The following is a 22,196-nucleotide window of genomic DNA, read 5'->3' as shown; positions in this document are numbered from 1 at the left end:
CCTTCCTATAACTATGCGAATAATAGTCTCAGGTGAATAGAGCAGCTATGATGAACATTTGGGTTGGTGCAGTTTTTTTTTTCCCTATGAAATTTTTCCTTTGATCCTTTCTTTTATATAAAGCATTTGCTTTATAGTTCTGACATTATACACTGCTCGTTTCCGTGGTTTGGATAAAACTATGGATGCCATAGGAGCAGCAATTTCTGGCTAGGGGGCAGTTGGGTGGATGGACATATGGATATACGGTGCCACCCAGAATCCCATCTTGAAGTATGTAGACCACCATACCCATGAACAGTACATGGCTCTTAAAGAAGTTTTCCATGTTTATTCCCAGTTTTAAATTTGGTCACTTACCTCATTCCCCGCTCTCCATTCCAGTGATGAGGACTCAGTCTGTGCTCCTTCCAGTCCCCAGCCTGGAAAACTTCCGAACGGGCTCACATGCACCACAGTAGCTATTCACTGGCCTCAGACGTGTCCCCGAGCAACACATTACTGCTGGGTCACATGCCACTTGTGGACACATCCCCGGTGAATGGCTGCAGTGGTTCATGTGATCCCTTCGGGAGGTGTACAGGCCTGGGACTGGATGGTGCATCGATCAGGCCCTAGGCACTAGACTGGAGAGGCAGGGAGTATGTGTCTGATTTTTTTCTTTAGTTACACCCCTGTCCTGTCCAAATTTTAAATGGCTATGTGATAATAAAGATTTTTTGCAGTTTTTCCTCTTTGTAATCATTACATTACTCCCATTTGCATCAATGGGTTGCCTGTGTAATGCAGGAAAGGATGTGTCCTCAAATTCAAGAGACTCTTTTTGCAGCTGATCTCCACTCTGGCCAAGAGATGAGGAACTTGAACAGATCTTAATTTATCCAATGGGGTAAATTAATATGTATTGTGTGTACCAAACAGCCCTTTCAAAGTGTATACTCAGTTATGTGGCATTAGAGACTTCCACCAGAATTTTTTATAGATGCCATTGGGAGATGCTACTAGAAGGATGGGCAGTATTGTAACCTATGCAAGTTTCTCCTGCAAAGTTCCTATCAATTGTAAAAGATGATGATATCATACAGTTGCATAGACTATATGGCTACCCCTTTCAGTTTCAAGTGATAGGCTATACCCAGGATAAGACATTAATGTCTGATTGTGGGGGTTTCACACCCCGAACACTGCCGATCAGCTGTTCTGCAGTAGCTCCGGCACTAGAAGCTGGATCTGGAACTACACAGGTCTATCCACTTTGTAGTGGACAGAGCTGATTACTGCAGCTATGCTCCCATTGACAAAAAAAATCACAGAAAAAACTAAGATAAAAACATCCTGCACGGTATGATATATAAATGTGCGGATGTCCCTGGCCATATTATTGAAGAAAATCACAGAATTAAGATAATAATGCACTTAGTAAAGTAGATGCAAGCATTATATATGGACAAAGTCCTCACTCTGATATGATAATATCTGAGACACTTAGCCAATATATTTTGATTAAAACACATCTGAGCCCGCCTACCAAGCGTCAAGGTGGTCTCAGGTCAGGCGGGTCCTACGCTAAACCTACCTAAGCCATTGGGCTTTTATGTTCAGGATCGCAAACGCCGCACATATGGTGTGCTGCTCCTAGTCACCTCCATGTGGATCAAGCAACCAATGGGAGGAGGAGAAAGCACACCTATATGTACCACCTAATCAAGGCGCTCTATTGGATAGGAAGGGCAAAAGTGCAGAGGAATGCTACTCCCAACATAAAATAGGAGCTCATTCACACTTGAAGGTGCCACTCCCTCAAGCAAATACTACATAGACAAAAAAAAATCACAGAAAAAACTAGGATAAAAACATCCTGCACGGTATGATATATAAATGTGCGGATGTCCCTGGCCATATTATTGAAGAAAATCACAGAAATAAGATAATAATGCACTTAGTAAAGTAGATGCAAGCATTATATATGGACAAAGTCCTCACTCTGATATGATAATATCTGAGACACTCAGCCAATATATTGAAGTGCACAATGGACGGAGCTGTGTAGTCCCAGCGCCAAGTTCTGGTATTGTAGCAGAAGAGCTGATTAGATTAGATCATGGGGTGTTAGGATTTGACATCTATGGACCATCCTGAAGATAGAGCATTTCTTGTAAAATCATGGACAACCCCTTTAAGATTCTAGCAGGAATCCCCAAACAGTAAAAAAATGAAGCTAAGCTTTACGCCTTCCGCTGATATAAATGTATAATTTATTTTCACTTTAGAGTTTGAAATTGAACATCAATCCCAAAGTTTTAGGTGTCTCCAAATAATTAAAGGTTTACATTTTTCTTGTTCTCAGTGACTTGGTTTCATTTTTTGTACACGTTTTAAAGAAAATGAATGCTGTTGGCAAAGCCACTTCATATTTCTATCACTTGAAATGTTCTAATGCTGTGTTCCTGCTTTGGCAGTAAATTCCAGCTGAGTAGGAGCACCGACGAGTGCTCGGAAGTTAATGGATTCTTACCTCATCCGAGTAGAGCAGAAGTCTCAGACTGTTGTCTTCCTCAATCATGTAATAGAAGTGGAAACGACAGATCTTGCCTCTGCTCCTGCGAAACAGCGAGCTTTTTAAATAAGCCCTTTTCTGCAAATTGCCGGGGTTCCCATCAACAAACAGAAAATGTCCTGCAGTGATAAACAAAGCGGTTAGATGTTAGAAATGTCAAAACATGAGGCCCGCTGCTATAGACTGCAGATAAATCCTGTTTCATCTCACATGCAGCTTTGTACATGTCTAATACTTTTATTCCGTTGCCTAAAATGTAAAATAATAAGGGCTCCAAGTGGAGACTCTTAGATATTAGCTGATCTAGGGGCTCCATTGTGGACTTTAGTGGCTGCTGTGCAATCTAGCAGATGAGGTGACCTAAACCTCCCTTCTATGCTTTGCAGACAGGGCCAGCTTTATGTTGAATGGTGTCTGGTACATTCTTCAGGGGCATAGCCAGGTGGGTAAGCAATAGATGTGCCCTGGATGCAGTAAGGTAGAGATGTGCAGGAGAGCACAGGATAAAGGTATCCCTCTTTTTACTGGCTGTTATAACTTGATCCAAGCAGCTCTGTTGGTATAGACAGAAAAAGAAGAGAGAAGGAGCACAGAAAGGCGCTTGTTGCCACCGCTCGCTCTAAACTGCTGAGATGTGACAGCACTTCAGGAGAGGTAAGTATGCTTGTATGTGTGTATGTGTATGTATGCGTAATGAGTATGTATATGTGTTTATTGTGAATATATACAGTACAGACCAAAAGTTTGGACACACCTTCTCATTCAAAGAGTTTTCTTTATTTTCATGACTATGAAAATTGTAGATTCACACTGAAGGCATCAAAACTATGAATTAACACATGTGGAATTATATACATAACAAAAAAGTGTGAAACAACTGAAAATATGTCATATTCTACGTTCTTCAAAGTAGCCACCTTTTGCTTTGATTACTGCTTTGCACACTCTTGGCATTCTCTTGATGAGCTTCAAGAGGTAGTCACCTGAAATGGTCTTCCAACAGTCTTGAAGGAGTTCCCAGAGATGCTTAGCACTTGTTGGCCCTTTTGCCTTCACTCTGCGGTCCAGCTCACCCCAAACCATCTCGATTGGGTTCAGGTCCGGTGACTGTGGAGGCCAGGTCATCTGGCGCAGCACCCCATCACTCTCCTTCATAGTCAAATAGCCCTTACACAGCCTGGAGGTGTGTTTGGGGTCATTGTCCTGTTGAAAAATAAATGATGGTCCAACTAAACGCAAACCGGATGGAATAGCATGCCGCTGCAAGATGCTGTGGTAGCCATGCTGGTTCAGTATGCCTTCAATTTTGAATAAATCCCCAAAGTGTCACCACCAAAGCACCCCCACACCATCACACCTCCTCCTCCATGCTTCACGGTGGGAACCAGGCATGTAAAGTCCATCCGTTCACCTTTTCTGCGTCGTACAAAGACACGGTGGTTGGAACCAAAGATCTCAAATTTGGACTCATCAGACCAAAGCACAGATTTCCACTGGTCTAATGTCCATTCCTTGTGTTCTTTAGCCCAAACAAGTCTCTTCTGCTTGTTGCCTGTCCTTAGCAGTGGTTTCCTAGCAGAAATTCTACCATGAAGGCCTGATTCACACAGTCTCCTCTTAACAGTTGTTCTAGAGATGTGTCTGCTGCTAGAACTCTGTGTGGCATTGACCTGGTCTCTAATCTGAGCTGCTGATAACCTGCGATTTCTGAGGCTGGTGACTCGGATGAACTTATCCTCCGCAGCAGAGGTGACTCTTGGTCTTCCTTTCCTGGGGTGGTCCGCATGTGAGCCAGTTTCTTTGTAGCGCTTGATGGTTTTTGTGACTGCACTTGGGGACACTTTCAAAGTTTTCCCAATTTTTCGGACTGACTGACCTTAATTTCTTAAAGTAATGATGGCCACTCGTTTTTCTTTACTTAGCTGCTTTTTTCTTGCCATACTACAAATTCTAACAGTCTATTCAGTAGGACTATCAGCTGTGTATCCACCTGACTTCTCCACAATGCAACTGATGGTCCCAACCCCATTTATAAGGCAAGAAATTCCACCTATTAAACCTGACAGGGCACACCTGTGAAGTGAAAACCATTTCAGGTGACTACCTCTTGAAGCTCATCAAGAGAATGCCAAGAGTGTGCAAAGCAGTAATCAAAGCAAAAGGTGGCTACTTTGAAGAACCTAGAATATGCCATATTTTCAGTTGTTTCACACTTTTTTGTTATGTATATAATTCCACATGTGTTAATTCATAGTTTTGATGCCTTCAGTGTGAATCTACAATTTTCATAGTCATGAAAATAAAGAAAACTCTTTGAATGAGACGGTGTGTCCAAACTTTTGGTCTATACTGTATGTGTAATACACAGTCGAGTCACATTATTATGAAAAGGTAAGGAGCACAGAAAGGTGCTTGTTGCCACCGCTCACTCTAAATTGCTGAGATGTGACAGCACTTCAGGAGAGGTAAGTATGTGTAATGTGCTTGCATGTGTGTATTATGTGTATGTATGCGTAATGAGTAGTGTTGAGCGCGAATATTCGAATTGCGAATTTTTTTCTCGAATATCGCAATTTCGAGATTTCGCGAATATTTAGAATATCGTTCTATATATTCGCGAATTCGAATATTCTTTTTTTTTTTTGATTATTATATTTTTTTCTTTCCCACTTCTCTAAAGTTGTTCTTACCTGTCCTTTGGATTCCTGGCTTCCTGGCTGCTCCAGTCAGTGGCGTTTTCAACTTACTGCTATATTCCATATTAGCTAAATTACAATCTAATCTATATGTGTATTTTACGAAATTTCGCAAATTGCGATGCGAGTAATATAATACGAAATAATCGCATGAAGATTTCCACTTAGCACTGCTATATTCCATATTCTAGCCTAATATGGAATATAGCTGTGCTAAGTTAGCACTGCTATATTCCACACTAGGCTAGAATATGGAATATAGCAGTGCTAAGTTGAAATCTTCATGCGATTATTTCGTATTATATTACTCGCATCGCAATTTCGGCTTTTGAAAATGTTCTTAATATTGCTCTAACTTCGTCTCTTAGAATATTACGAATATTCTAAAAGACGAAGTTAGAGCAATATTACGAAATTTCGTAAAATACACATAGATTGTATTTAAGCTAATATACTGCTATAGTAATATTTTTTAGTAGTGTACATATTTTACAAAACTTAAGTTCAGAAGAGGCAAAAAAAAATTAGAGGAAAAAAAAGGGATTATAGCACTATATTAGCTAAATTACAATCTATATGTGTATTTTACGAAATTTCGTAATATTGCTCTAACTTCGTCTTTTTGAATATTCGTAATATTCTAAGAGACGAAGTTAGAGCAAATCACGAAATTTCGTAAAATACACATATTAGCCTAGCCATAGTCAATTAGCATAGGAATGTTGCCTTATACTATCAAGATAAATAATCGCAATACGCGAAAAAAAAATTCGGATATTATTCGCGATAATTGGAATAATTACGAATATTCGATTTCGACGAATATAACACGAATATTCATTCGAATATTCGCGAAATATCGCGAAATCGAATATGGCACCTCCCGCTCATCACTAGTAATGAGTATGTATATGTGTTTATTGTGAATATATATGTGTAATACACAGTCGAGTCACATTATTATGAAAACCATCTAATATCCAGAGTGTGAGAAAGGGACAACCTTTATCATAGCCCTTATTATCTGTCTATGGTTTTATGTAGATGTTGTGTGTTTTATATATTTTTATGCCTTTCATTAATACTGTCGTTACAATACCATGCAGTCTGGACCTGTAGGGGAGAATACAAACAAAGTTTCCTGGGCGGGATACTAGAGCCTTATGGTCATGCCTTACACATCAGACCTATTGGCACCGGTGCACAGCAGACATCTACGTGCTTTTGTGATGGCCCGCCTGGTACCTCAACTGGGTACCTTCATCAGAAAACAGCTTCCCCTCTGCAGGAACCCGAATTCCAGTGTCCTCAGCCCAAACCTGCCTAATAATTGGACAGATCCAATATATGATAACAGAACGCTAAACTCCTCGATCATCAGGCGACACCAATGTTGAAGAGTAAATCAAGAACTGACTTTATTAAAGACCAACTCAGTATATATACAGATACCTTTACTTATGTCTTGCCAGCATAGTCAGTGTTATATCTGTTTGGTGCATTTTCTCTCCGTGTATTATAATATTGCTACATTCTGTGTAGTTTGCTCTTGTGGTGCATGTGGACCGCGCCGATATCCTCCATTGTATGCATATTTTGCTGGGGTTAGTCGATCATTGCGGTCCACATGCGGTCGGGCTGCTCCCCCAATTGAAGACACGCCACAGTGTCAGGGGTTTGGCAGCTCCTCCAGAATTGCCACTATATATTTTTTATTTTTATTTTTTGCTTCTGACTTGTTAGATTTGAGTGCGTTTGCCCTACTTGGCATTCTAACACTTTTTTGCACCTGGTAACCTCCATCACATGGTCTGGTGTGGGTGTGGCTCGCGGCCTGGTTCCATTCAAATAGTACTACTCAGTATCCATGCTGGGCATTTGTGGGGGAGCTTGGCTGCGAGCTGAACCATATCACCTTTAGACCGTGTTCACACCATAGTTAGAGCAGCGGTTAGGACCCCTTGCCATGCTGAGAACCGTGACGTGGTGCATGATGGGCTCCGATATCTCCATGACTGGAATATATTGGCAAAAGTCTCAGCTTTTAATACCTTTACTTATGTCTTGCCAGCATATCTGTTTATATCTGTTTGGTGCATTTTCTCTCCGTGTATTATCAGTATATATACAGTTCAAGAAGTCTAAAAACATAACTCAATCAAACATGAACAGCATGCAAACAGACATCCCCTCCCAAGTGTCTGAATGAAAGAATAGGGAGAGAGGAGACACATTTGATGGGATTATCTCCTGAGTGTATCATAGGGTGATCTACTCCTCTACACCGGAGTCGGCTACTCCTAGAGTCAGCTATCTTAATCCCATTACTAATACAATAGAACAAAGGAACAAATAAACTAACACATTCATTGGGAGTCTCAGTGCAGAGTTAACCCTTTTTGTGTTGTGGATTGACACCCTGCACCTTTAATGGGCAATAGGAAAGATGTGGCCTATAACTCCACACATAAATCTGGGTTAATAGTTCTTTGTAACCCCAAGAGGTCTGAGGGGGGTCTCCATAGTTCTGGGTCCATAGTCCATTGGAAGGAGGCTAGCCCTCAGGCTTCTCCAGCAGCCCTAGTGACGGTTCAGTCCGTCACACTTTTCAACTGGAGTACCAGAGGATGAAGAAAATATATCATAAGCGATAACTCATCTGTGGTACAAGTCACATATTAATTATTGTAATAATTGCATTCCGTATAACGTGGGCGCCATACGGAGTCCAAACATTATCCCCCCTGACAGCCAGCATTCCCGCGTAATGAGAATCTCTCATTCCGGGACCCCTACACTGGTCATATTTGGTATTAGAATAACTGGCGTGATGAAATAAGCATTATTAAAAAATGTTGGGATCCAAATATCCTTTAGTGTGGACGGGAAGCCATGTTTTATTAATATTTCATGCTTGCCAGGCGAGGGATAGAGGTGGAGCACCCACCCATAATAAAGGCTTTCCCAGAAGGCCGGGCCAAGGATGGGGGAGAGACTCCTCTCAGCTCCACCCTCTGCCAAAGGGAGATAAAAATGTGGGATTTGGAACCTTTTATTGACACAATTTGGGGATTCGATCAACACTGGGTTGTGTTCCACGTCCTCCTATCCCTGGGACCAGAACGGACTCTTATCACACCATTACTTAAGGAGTAAGACTCTTTCTGTTTTTATCCTTTTATTTTATAACAGTTTTGTGCACATTTATGTATGTGTCCTATTTTTTTAAATTTTTTGCCTTGTGCCCTGAATGAGCCCAGTAACCGCAGTTTGCGTTACCGTGTATTTGCTAAAGGGTGTCGCCTGTGTTACTGTGATCCTGCTTGTAAGTGGGGCACTATGGGTTTTTATATGACCCCTAATTAATTGGTGTATTCATTTAAATGTCATAGATGGTAAAAGCATGTTGGGGTGTATGAAAGTCTGTGTCGGGGTGTGATCTAGGTTCAATATGAGGCCTGTGTGTAGGGGCGTGAGAGATTGAGTGCATGAAATAGATCGGCCCTTGCCAGTTGCACCCAGGTCACGTGACAGGGCGGTTCCCCAGCAGTCTGGGGAATTAGTGGGTCAGGGTAGTGCTTGGTAGTCTTGGTCATGCTCTTCCAACCAATGTCGGACATTTCTAGCTGTGTGACATGTTGCATTGTCTTTCTGGAAGATCCCATCCACCCAATGGAAGACAATCAGCATGTATGGGTGCACATGATCTGCAAAGATGGATTCATACTCAAATCAGTTGAGAGTGGCTTCCACATGGATAGGTGGCCCAGAGGAGGCCACAAAAACATTCCCCGGGCCATAATGCTGCCACCAACAGCTTGTGTTATTCCAAAAATGGTTACAGGGTGTTTGTTCTTGGTTTCTCTGCTGACATGCCAACGTCCATCCATTCGATACAGCAGAAAGGCTCTTCATCAGAGAAAGCAACCCTTTTCCAATTGGCGCATGTACAAATCTGATGCTGATGCGAAAATGTAAGCCTTTTCTGCCGATGCAAGTTTGTTAGCCGAGCAGTGATCATCTATCTGCTTTGGAGCCCCACACACAGTAGAGTTTTCTGAATTGTTGCTTTAGACACACGTCATGTTCATTTTGGTGGTGAGCTGCTACACTGTAGCGTGTTGGTTCGCCCTTCCTCACCTTTAGCTAACATTCACCTCTCACATTAATGGCACGTGGAGCTCCACAGTTTCCATATTCACAATGGTGCAATTTGTCCACTCACCATACACTTTCACCACAGCAGCACATGAACAGATCACAATCACAAACTGCCAGAAATGCTGCCACCCTTGGCCCTAATGCTGATAATCATCCCTTTTTGCAACTCTGATAAATCGTCCCTTTTACCCATGACAGCAACAAGGATATGTGTGCAGACAGCCTATTACACCTTATATAACCACGAGCCAGCTCAGCACACGTGACTTCCTTCATGACCTACACACCGCTGATATCAAAAGTAGGAAGCGGTCATAATAATGTGACTCGACTGTGTAATAGATGTATGTATTATGTAAGAATGTGTGTAATCTGTACATACAGTATGTGTTTTGTGTGTTTGTAACACATCTTCTGGCATGGAAAAGTCACAAATGTCATTGCACATTTGCAGAAAAATTTCCCTCATGACACTTTTCAGAAGTGGTGAAAAAAAGGGGCATTTTGTGGGATGGGAGGGGGCAGGCAAGGGCTTACACATCTGTCTTTATTCGCACCAGTTTTCTGGCGCAAATAAGGATAGAAACCTATGGCAGCTAGGGTTGTGCAGGCAGTAAACTGTATATTGGTGACCTATCCTCAGGATAGGCCATCAATGTCCATGTGAGCGCTGCTTCCTCTTCATTACACCGCCCGTCGTCTCGGAGGTTAGTGTAATTACAAGTACTCACTCCCTTCCCTTGAGCAATGTGTCCAAATAACAGTTCCGTACTGTTTCCTAAATAATAATTTTATACAGAGCCACCACCACCATAGGCTGCATGCAGAACAGCCAGTTGCTTTCAATAGTCATAGTGTCATGCTTCATTGCTCCTGTGGAGGCGCTGCAGAGAAATTGCACACATTCTGCAGAATGTAGCTATTGCTGGGACAGCTTATTTTCCAGAACCATTCTCACAAAAAATGTATTGTGAAAAGAAAAAAATCCTGGTCGTGATTTATTTTCTAGAACGAAAACTTTGTAACATTTATATATTATTGTTTTTTTTTATATCTTAAATTGCGCTTGTACTCATTGAATCCTAGTCAACCTAAAAGAAATGCTCCATAACGTGCTATCATCATCGTTCATTTGTAATAAAAATAATGTTTTATGGGGTAGACTGTTTTTATATCCAAACAAAATTGGGATATTTGTGTCTCCCTTCAGTTCTCATTCCTGGAGCTGTAACTCTCGCTTTATCTGAAGGTGCAGCTTTTATCGTTGGTTTTATTTCAGTCTTCCCGGGCAATCTTGACTGTTTTCATTGGGCTTTTATTTTTATTTTTTTAAGAGAATAATGATTATCCTGACAGTTCCTATTCACCCAGCACCTCGGACGTGCTATCTCTGGCAGCAGACCACTGCCTGGTCCAATCTGTCAGCTGCCTAGTCTTTTCCCATCCGCAGCACATGATGCTATGGGATTCAGGCATGACCGTGACCTCTTCTAACAAGACCCACTGAAAGATAATATGACACTTTATACTTTTGTGCTAAAAATTTCCCATTACAGCTCCAACATCTGTCTCTTCTAAGATGTTCATGGCCTCAGCTTGTGCTGGCTTCCGAGATCTGGAACCGCAGTGAATATAGGAGCATCGTGACTTCAACAGCTGTCAGTTTCTCCATCTCTCTAGGAAATCCTTCGGAGCTTGCCGTTTGATTTGCACTGTTAACCGGATATCTAACAGTTTTTCATGGTTAGATGGTCTGTCTGTGGGGATGTCAAATTAGCAACGCTCCTACTGTAGCTATGAGACGTGAAGCCTCTCTGGGGATCCGATTAATGGCCTAATGCATGGGATAGTTAAATATTCAAATAAGAACTAATGCAGATAAAGCTCCACTTGGGCCCTGACCATCTCTTACGTGTAATATCAAAGCAGATCAACATGACTTCTAATTCACAGATGAAAGATCAGTTTGTATCAAAGGGGGAATTAGTCACTAAGGAACTAGGAAACATGGATGTGTAAATCGGGAGCTCCTCCATTTGGGGTGCTGTATCAAATGAAGGAAAAACCTTCACTCAACTTTTAAAGCTCTGCTACTCATGTGCCACCACTCTGGTCCCACTGGACTTGCAGCAGACAAGTACCGCTCACGTGAATGTTTCAGCCAATTGCAACCCATCACGTCTGCTGAGGCCAGTGATTGGATGCAGCGGTCCAAGAATGATGAACGACACAACATGACGAGTGCGGCAGACATTTACCGTAGGGTGCACTCACAGGCTGCGGATTATGTTGCAGAAATTTCCGCGATCAGGCTCATGGATTTCTGCAAGCTCCACTCAGGTGAATGGAATTTATTCTCTGTTGTGGAAATTTCTGAAAGAAAATCTGTAGCGTGTGGGTGCACCATTAAGTGGCAAATGTTTTGTTTCTTTTTGTTTCATACAACCCTGTTCTCTTGGCTATTTTTAAAAAAAAAAATTGGAAAACCCCCTTGTAAAAGAACACTTATCATATAACAGTGTTGCAACACTATGGCTTTGTATTCCAGTAATGTAGCTGTAGGGTGTACACAGATAGCAATCACACAAGGGCGACCCTGGTGTCATAGCGGGTCCAAAAGGATATGCTAAGAAGGATCTGTGGCACCTTCTGTCACTAGTCAGTTACACTTAGACGATGACATAATAGGATTTGGAGGCACTTTTATTTTTGGGAATTCTTTGCAGCAAATGGTTTTATGTATTGGTGTCATTGGAGATGACAGAACACGCACAATTGCTGTTTGTTGATCCAGTCCCTTGTTATAACACTATTATCCTGCAACACGAACTGAAAAATGAGAGTTCTGCAGATCTTCAAATCTGAAACACACAAGTCAACACTGTCTGCTGTGAGAGGAAGGGGTACAGCAGAGAGTGCAGACAATGTGAGCTCTGATCTGGCAGCAGCCACAGGCAGTGTGCTTCCAAATCCATGTCAAAAGCAGCAGCATAGTCTATGTGAAGGAGTTGCACAAACTCTACAGCAGGAACATTATAGGAACTTTTGCACCAAGATTACTTACAAAGTTGCTTGATTTTGCACTTAGTAAGCAAAGAAACAATAATTGCCAAACAAAGGTGTCCATAGCCTTTAAAGTGGTTCTCTGGGAATAATGAATTTTAAAGGGTAACTGTCATGTTTTCATAAAAAAATAATAATAACTTAGCATATGTTACTGCTGCAGCAGCATTATGCATAAAGCAATCTTTAGTTTCTTCACATACCACGTTTTCCTTGAGTTTATCCCTTAGTTACGGCTGTTTAAACATTTACAATATGAGGACCTTCTCAAGATGGCTCCTCTGCCAGTTATCCGAGGCCAAAACTGCTTTCCCTCACTTCCCATACACACTTGCTGTAGCCAGCAGCTCCCTGCCAGCCAATCAGATTGGATTACTGAGAGACACGCCTCCTCACTCTGCCCCTCCGTCTTCCTGTCTTCTTAGCCAGGGACAGACAAGCCATAGCAACTGTCTTTTAATTGAGCAGTGGAAAGGAACAGAGGACATTAATGAAAGCTGTTATTATAAGGTAATTACAGATCTTTTGACAATCATTGACAGACTAAGGGTCCATTCACACGTCCGTAATTTGGGTCCGCATTCGTTCCGCAATTTGCAGACCCATTCACTTTTAATGGGCCTGGAATGGATGCGAATCCGCATTTCTGGGATCCGCATCAGTTTTTTCGGGATCTGTTTCTTCGGGATTCGCAATTCCGTTCATGAAAAAAATAGATCATGTCCTATTCTTGATCGCAAAAAGGCATTTTCTATTATAGTGTCTGTGATGTGCGGTCCGCAAATTGCATATCGCACATTGCAGGGGTCCGCAAAGATCTGCAAAACACTTACGGACGTGTGAATGGACCCTTACTCAGATATACATGCCTAGCTCTAATAAACTAGCAAAAAAAAAAATATGACAGTTAGGGTCAATTCACACGACCGGAAGTGTTCTGCGGATCCGCAAATTGTGGATCCGCAAAACATAGGACCACACATCGGACCACACATCGCCGGCATTATAATAGAAAATGCCTAATCTAGTCCATAATTGCGGACAATAATAGGACATGTTCTATTTTTTTTGCGGAAATGGAAACACGACTGCGGAAGTGCAGATCCGCAAATGCGGATGCGCTTAGCACATTTCGGCCCCATTGAAAATGAATGGGTCTGCAACTGTTCCGCAAAATTGCGGAACGGATGCGGACCCATTTTGCGGACATGTGAATGGACCCTTAGGCCAAATGCACACGGCCGTTGAACACGGCCGCGAGCGGTCCGTGGTATTCCGGCCTGGCATCCTGCTGAGAGCAGGAGCGCACAGCGTCATTGGTTGCTATGACACTGTGCGCTTCATGCCGCCGCTGCACTACAGTAATACACTCTTAATCGGCCTTAGGCCCCTTTCACACGGGCGTTGCGGGAAAATGTGCGGGTGCATTGCGGGAATACCCGCGATTTTTCCACGCGAGTGCATAATATTGTAATGCGTTTCGCGTGAGAAAAATCGCGCGTGTTTTGTACCCAAACCCGAACTTCTTCACAGAAGTTTGGGCTTGGTATCGGTGTTCTGTAGATTGTATTATTTTCCCTTATAACATGGTTATAAGGGAAAATAATAGCATTCTGAATACAGAATGCATAGTAAAATAGCGCTGGAGGGGTTAAAAATAATTTAAAAAAAATTTAAAGGGGTTCTGCACTTTCAATTAACTGATGATCTATCCTCTGGATAGATCATCAGCTTCTGATCGGCGGGGGTCCGACACCCGGGACCCCTGCCGATCAGCTGTTTGAGAAGGCAGCGGCGCTCCAGCAGCGCCGCGGCCTTCTCACTGTTTACCGCCGGGCCACCCGCCCACTGACGTCACGACTTGTATCAACTAGAGTGGGAGCGGCTAAGCTCTGTTCACTTGAATGGAGCTTAGCCGCGCCCACTCTAGTTGATACAAGTCGTGACGTCAGTGGGCGGGCGGCCCGGCGGTAAACAGTGAGAAGGCCGCGGCGCTGCTGGAGCGCCGCTGCCTTCTCAAACAGCTGATCGCAGGGGGTCCCGGGTGTCGGACCCCGGCCGATCAGAAGCTGATGATCTATCCAGAGGATAGATCATCAGTTAATTGAAAGTGCAGAACCCCTTTAACTCACCTTAGTCCACTTGCTCGCGTAGCCGGCATCTCCTTCTGTTATCATCTTAGCTTTGTGTAGCAACAAGGACCTGTGGTGACGTCACTCCGGTCATCACATGATCCATCACCATGGTAAAAGATCATGTGATAGATCATGTGATGACTGTGACGTCACCAAAGGTCCTTGTTGCTACACAAAGCTAAGATGAAGACAGAAGGAGATGCCGGGCTTCGCGATCAAGTGGACTAAGGTGAGTTAAATTTTTTTTAATTTTTTTTTAACCCCTCCAGCGCTATTTTACTATGCATTCTGTACTCAGAATGCTATTATTTTCCCTTATAACCATGTTATAAGGGAAAATAATAATGATCGTGTCTCCATCCCGATCGTCTCCTAGCAACCGTGCGTGAAAATCGCACCGCATCCGCACTTGCTTGCGGATGCTTGCGATTTTCACGCAACCCCATTCACTTCTATGGGGCCTGCGTTGCGTGGATTATCACACCGCAACGCACAAAGAGGAGCATGCTGCGATTTTCACGCAACGCATAAGTGCATAAGTGATGCGTGAAAATCACCGCTCATGTGAACAGCCCTATAGAAATGAATGGGTCGGTATTCAGTGCGGGTGCAATGCGTTCAACTCACGCATCGCATCCGCGCGGAATACTCGCCCGTGTGAAAGGGGCCTTAGGCTGGGTTCACACGGGCGAGATTTCCGCGCGGGTGCAATGGGTATGGTGAACGCATTGCACCCGCTCTGAATCCGGACCCATTCATTTCTACCCAATTGAAATGAATCCGGACCCGTTCATTTCTCCTCCAATTGATCGCGTAGCTGCCGGTCTCCTGTTCTTTCTTCAGGACCTGTCAAAGGACCTGTGGTGACGTCACTAAGCTCATGGTGATGGACCATGTGATGAGCACAGTGACGTCACCACAGGTCCTTTGACAGGTCCTGAAGAAAGAACAGGAGACCGGCAGCTTCGCGATCAATTTGGAGGAGGTGAGTTAATTCTTTTTTTATTTTTTAACCCTCAATTGACCTTCTACTTAGCATTCTGTATTAAAGAATGCTATTATTTTCCCTTATAACCATGTTATAAGGCAAAATACAGTGAATAGACTTTCATCTTAGCAACCATGTGTAAAAATCGCACCGTATCCGCACTTGCTATTATTTACATCTACACAACCTTGAACCTAAACCCGCGCAATAAAAACTGAACAACGGAACGCAATCGCAGTCAAAACTGACTAAAATTGCTTACCTACTCGCACGGGTTTGCAGCAATTCACATGGGACACATCCTGAGCCAAAACGTGACGCCCATGTGAACCCAGCCTAAAGAGAAGATTCATGCTCACTTGCTCCCTGCCGCTCCAGTCCTCCATGCTGCCTCTGCAGTGTCCATGTTCCTGTCCCCACAGAGATGACATCTGGCGCAGCATGACTGGCTAGAGTGGTGATGTGGTGTATTGTATGGGTATTTGTAAGTACTGATTGGTTCTGTTCTCTTTAATTCTGTCTCTTTTATATTACTTTTAATATTCTGTATAATAAAGTTTCCCTTGAAATGTAGTGTGTTAGAAAAGTACCCATCCCCGATTATGCTAATAAGATCACATTCCTGAGTGATCTCAGAGACATGCGTGATGCACACTGGAGGAGGGGCTGATAGGAATAACTTTGGTTTGCACATATACATTTGGGGGACTCCACCTAGAACTTTATCCTAGGTAGGATGTAAGTATTGATTTACCTATCTCTTGTACACCCTCTCTTGGGGTGTCGGTCATGTGTTATAACGTGGTAAACAGCCATGTGTTATTGCATGATTGACGGAGTCTTACCCCATATTGCATGTTGCATATTTAAGCTAGTGATGCATTTACTATTTTGTATATGATTTGTCTGTGCTAACTTATATTTAATCACACTTAGTAAATATATTTATTCACTTAGCCTGCATAAGCTTATTTATTCTTAAATCTTTTGAATTCACATTTTAAAATAAGTGGCCACGGTAATAGACAGTGCTACTACAGATTGCCCACAATATGCTAAGCTATAAAATATATTAAGCATAAAAGAAAGCTATGCTCATCACCTTAGCTCCACAACAATGTTCTGACACTCCGCAGGCAAAGTAATGGAAACCAATATATAAAGAAAATCCAGTACTTCTCAAATCCATATGTTTATTCAAACATCATAAAAGCCAGAAGTATAGTCCACCTGTTTACGTATTTCCAACCTAAAAAGGTTATTTTTGCATTTGAAACACGTAGACAGGTAGACTGTACTCCAGGCTTTTATGATGTTTGAATAAATGTATGGATTTTAGAATTACTGGCTCTTTTTTTATATAAAATATATTGGTCTGATATAAATATATATTGTAATCATTCCCTTTTAATTAACCTGATATTTTCCAGGTTATAAACTGCACCACTTCGATATAATCTGTCAGAAGAAAAGGATTGCCTAAATCTCTTCATAATCTTAAATAAAAGCACGTGTTCTGCAGGATTACTTTTGTTATTAAAATGTATATCCTTCCCATATGTTCACACTTTGATCTGCTTGCAGATTGTAGGTTGGTTATGGATTATACATTGTTATATACAGTATATGTATTTTTTCAACCTTACTATGTATTTATGTAAAGTTACCCAGCCGAACATTGGCCGGAGCATCCACTGGCTTACCTATTTCCTATAGTGCATGTTGGTGCCATCTCTTCCCCAAGTAATAGATGCACATACATCCAGCCATCCACATGATATGAAAATAAGTTTTGATGCTCATGTTTCAGTTGAACTGTAGGTCAGTATGGACTGCTGTGTGTGATACAAGCTGTAATGCACTGTGCATTCTGACTGCAACATCTTTTTCATTACTTTGTGCTACTGTACATTAGCTCTTCTGTAGGCTCAGACTAGATGGGCTAGCTTTTGCTCACCACGCATATTAATGAGCTTTTGAGGCACATGACCCTGTCCCTAACAAAGGCATACCAGGAATCCCCAAGCCCCTTTGTTTTGAAGATGCTCTGACCCAGTCAACAAGCCATCACAATTTGATCCCTGCAGGCCACTGATCCAAACTATGTGTATTAAAGTTCTTTAGAGATTGCAATGGGATGACTATGCTACATAGAAGATCTCTTGGTGGTACTTTTCTTTTGACATATTAATAACATACCAGAATAAAAATGTAGTGCCCTGAGCAAGGGTACTTTAAACAATGCATGTCTGTGGATATTTGCCCTGTTGCTTCTACACAAAGCTATTAACTCTCTACTTTATTGCATTGTAACGGGTTAACTTGCACTGTGATTTATGCTGTTAAGTGCATCTGAAGACTCTTTATGGAAAATCTGCTTAGTCATTCCAATAGACTTGCATTGAAACTCTATACAAGTCTATGACAGACTGAAATTACAACACTGTATCTGTTTAAGTTGTGTTTCTCCATTCCACCCTCATACCATAAAGGTTCTAGTTCAACTAGCAACTGTATAGAAGGAGTGCAGTCAGAGCCCTTAGTTGTCTGTAGATAGAGACCATTATGTAGTGGAAGACACTCTGCCAGACTGCATGAGTAACCAGATGAAGACACTGAGACAAGGATAGTCTGCAATAGACCCTTGGTCACCAGATCTTTGACCAGAGGACCAGTTGGACGACTGCGCCACAGACCCTGGGCCACAAGCCTTTTAGCCAGGGTACCAGCATTCTGAGAGAGAAGGACAGCTAACTTAGGCCTTTTCTCAGCACAAAAACTGTTCTGCCAGGAAGGAAACAGGAGAAGCCAGATCAATGCTTTGCTTATATTGTTTTGCACTTGAGTTCCTCCAGTAAAGAAGCACATTGGTTTACTGTAAACCCTGACTCTCTGGACTTATTTCTCATTTGTGTGCACCACGCCTTACCATTCCCTCTGGGGAGCAGCAACACATGGTGACACCTCAATGGTATCCGAGGGACCCAGCGTAGCGTTGAGACCACTCCAAACCCAGCCATTGCATATTTATATGTACCTACAGCCAACTATACTCCTCAACATTATAATTGCAACACTAAGAAGGACAAGCTGTAAGGTTATGCAAACCAAATAAGTAGCCAGTGTGACTAAGATCCACAAATGCTAAAAATTTTAAGCACCTAGCTCCAATCTTTGGCATGTGGGATGGGCATAAAAGCCAGATTGAAAACAAAGTTTATTTAGCCATATATAACCTAAAAAATTGGATCAAGTCATGTGGAATGATGCCTCCTGTTCATTAACATGCCAGTTATCACCACTTGTCACAAACTGAGACAGACAGAATCCTTGACCTAAGAGACCTTGATTTTTCACTCTGGCAGATCGTTACTCACCTAGGCCGTACTGTTTAACATTGTGTGTCCTGGTGGTTGGGAGAACAATGACGAACTACAATAACAGCAGGAGGTGCAAAGAGGGAATGTACGGTAGCTAGATCTCTCTAGCATTCATTTCAGGTACACTACCAGCTCAGCATTGCATTGATTTGGTCATGGAACCAGTGGTACAACCATTTCTACAAAGTGAGCCTTACTTCAACAGGACAACGCTCGTGCTACTGTGAGCAGTCTGCATGGCCTAAGCGTGCTACCATGGCCAGCAGTCTCTCCAGACTTGTCTCTCATTGAGCACATCTGGTATGTCATTGATCGACAAATTCAAAGGCAGCTGCCGGCAGCAGATCTAGATGATTTGCGTGCCCAAGTGCATTCAGCGTGGTAGAACATTCCTCTGAAAACCATTAATAACGTCATGGATAGACAAAGATGTGTAAGAGTGTGTATTTCTGCATGTGGCTTTTATACTCGATACTAAATATTTTGTTTCCATTTTATTATCATTTGCATATCATTAACATTTATCGATCCTGTGATTTCCATAATTCCATGACTTTTCCTTCTTGGTGTTGCAAGTTCAACGTTGAGGGGTTTATTTTAAACTTTGACTTATCAGGCCAGAAGGCAGCTTGTCAGGATAAGGACTACCATCACATACAAACAGGGATAGTGCAACCCTAACCTGCATGGACCCACTATCCCTACGATCATCCTAGGTAGTGACCCACAACTGGACGAGAGTCCCTATACTACAATGTGTCCTATTCTGAGTTTCAAAAGGGTTGTGCACCTTTTTCGGGGGGTTTTGGCAACCCCCTTCTCTTCCTTGGGCAGACCTGCAAAAGGAAGCATGCTGCTCTGCTAAGCTCCCAGGATGTAAACCGTTCTGTTCCCTTTTGATGTGGCTGCAATCAATCGTTGGCCACAACGGAGGTCTACTCCCCTTGGATCATACATGATGCAAGGGGAGCAGGTCACTGCTGAGGCCAGCAATTGACTGCAGCTGCATCAAAACCCAAGTTTACCCCCTTTGAATGCAGTGGAGCAGTCAAGTACAGTATGATTCCCTTAGCAGGTCTGCCCAAGAGGAAGGTTTGCCAAACCCCTTTAACCACTCAGAAAACCCTTTAAAGTCTTTTTTTTTTTTTTTTTCCTGTTGTGGTATACTCAGCAGGAAAAATAATTTCTGCAAAGCATTATCTTACGGCAGTCGCCACAGAAGATAAACTTTAAAGGCAGGACGATTAACATTTCGGAAATGTTACTGGTATGATTATGCATCAAACTGCTTATTTCGCTAATCAATTCAAGCCTATGTACACTTTCAAAGATCATTTTGCCTCTTTTAAATTCCAATCCATTTTTCTTCCTGACTACTTCCTTACAACACGCATTTTCTGACAACAATCTATCTATGATTTGGCTTTTCAGCCTACAAAGAACTTTATGCATATGCAGAGAAATTACAAATGTTAAAGCAATATAAGAGTGGTGTCGATTACTGAACTCATCTGCATATATGTCATTTCTATTGCTTGTTTTTCGGCTGTATGTAGCAGAGCCGAGCGCCCGTCTGTGTTTTCTTATTGTCTGAATGCTATAAATAATCCTGCATTTAAGTTCTTCATGAATATGATAATTGATGCAGCATACTAATACTGCTCTTGGAAGTTACACATGACGCATTTAACTCTGTATTAGGATAAGGTTTCTCTGTCATCATTGAGAATTACTGACTGTTTTCTATTTAAAAAAAATAGATATGAAATTTCTGCATTGCAATAAAGTACTGGAGCCATTATTGTGACGTCTGTTGAGGTCTTAGTTGAGGGGATGATCACTTATGGGGTGGAAGCATAAATGAATCCAAAATGTCCTTCAATGAAAGTGTGTGGCTTAAAGGGATTTTATGATGTTAGAAACAGCGCCACCTTCATCTATGGTCCTTTTCTGGTACTGCAGCGTCACAGTCAACAGTGAAAGGTTTACTAGCGTGTACTAGATTTCCGAAGATGGGGAGTAGATCTATAGGAGATGTAGGCATTGTATTTGTAGATGCTTCATCTGCCACAATGCACATGACTGTATCCGTGTTTCTGTCTGCAAACCATGGATCCGCACCATATGGATGGCTTCTGGGTGCATTCTGCATTTTTCTCACCCCCATCAATAAAAATTGATATTCTTGTCTGCAACACGGACTGGAATAGAACATATTGACAAAAAACACGGGATGTCTGAATCACCCCATAGAAACGAATGGGTCAATGTGCTAATGTGGATAGCACAAGGATGAGAGATATGGCTGTGAGGCCTCAAAGGGTAACTATTACTAAGGCTTCTTTCAGACCTGCGGTTGGGTGTTCCCAGGACATAATTCTTTGTTCTCCTCTCGTCTGTACTTCACACAATCATCTATAATATGGATGTACAATCTACGGCCATCCAGCTGTTGCAAAACTACAACTCCCAGCATGTCCTGATAGCTGTAGGCTGTACAGGCATGATGGAAGATGTAGTTTTGCAACAGCTAGAGGGTTGCAGGTTGGGCATCCCTGGTCTATAAGATTTCTCATGTGCATCCCCCATACTCTGGAACTTCCTAATCCAGCGCATAAGACTTTCCCGCAACATCCATACCTTCAAAAGTTACCTGAAAACTCACACAACCACATAAGCAGCTTTTACCCTTAATTAAAGGGGTTATCCAACCACCATAATGCCCCCCCCCCCCCAAATGCCCGTGCCCCTCACACAGTTTATACTTACCTTGCTCCCTGGCACCCACGTAGATCCTGATGCCTGAATGGCCCCTGCTGGGGTTGGGGTTGGTCATGCCAATAGCAGGCAGCGACTGGAACAAGCCTCCTTAGAATCGCGGGTGACACTAGGGAGTCTCATCCCCCTCTGGGCCTGCAATTGGCTGATCCCCCCCCCCCTTCCAGGAGATGCAGCAGCAGCCGTGTGGGCATCAGAAGCAACGTGGGTGCCAAGGCGCAAGGTAAGTATAACCTGTGTGAGGGTCCCGGGCATTTTGGGGGGTAGTATATTATATATACTTTAACGGGGCCTTCCCCCTTCCCTTGTAGATTATAAGCTCTTGCAGGCAGGGTTCTTCCCACATCTGTACCAGTCTGTTAATAGTTTCACGATTATCTTATTTAAATTTTTTATATTTTATATGTGTAGAGCCTCTTACACTTTATGGAATCAATG

At 42.5% G+C, this 22,196-nt stretch overlaps 1 protein-coding gene across 1 annotated transcript in view; it reads right to left on the bottom strand.

Annotated features, from left to right (window-relative positions):
• Nucleotides 1-21,816, bottom strand: part of MALRD1 (MAM and LDL receptor class A domain containing 1) — a 500,726-nt gene extending 478,910 nt beyond the window's left edge. The window contains exons 1-2 of the mRNA XM_044295614.1: nt 21,750-21,816; nt 2,516-2,676 (exon numbers count right to left, since the gene is read on the bottom strand). Of these exons, the coding sequence (XP_044151549.1) occupies nt 2,516-2,676; nt 21,750-21,816 (228 nt within the window). The remainder of the gene's footprint in view (nt 1-2,515; nt 2,677-21,749) is intronic.
• Nucleotides 21,817-22,196: the final 380 nt, after the last annotated feature.

This window comes from Bufo gargarizans, chromosome 5 (assembly GCF_014858855.1).
Source record: "Bufo gargarizans isolate SCDJY-AF-19 chromosome 5, ASM1485885v1, whole genome shotgun sequence".
NCBI classification, from domain to species: Eukaryota; Metazoa; Chordata; class Amphibia; order Anura; family Bufonidae; genus Bufo; species Bufo gargarizans.
This window is presented reverse-complemented; position numbering and strand designations above follow the sequence as displayed.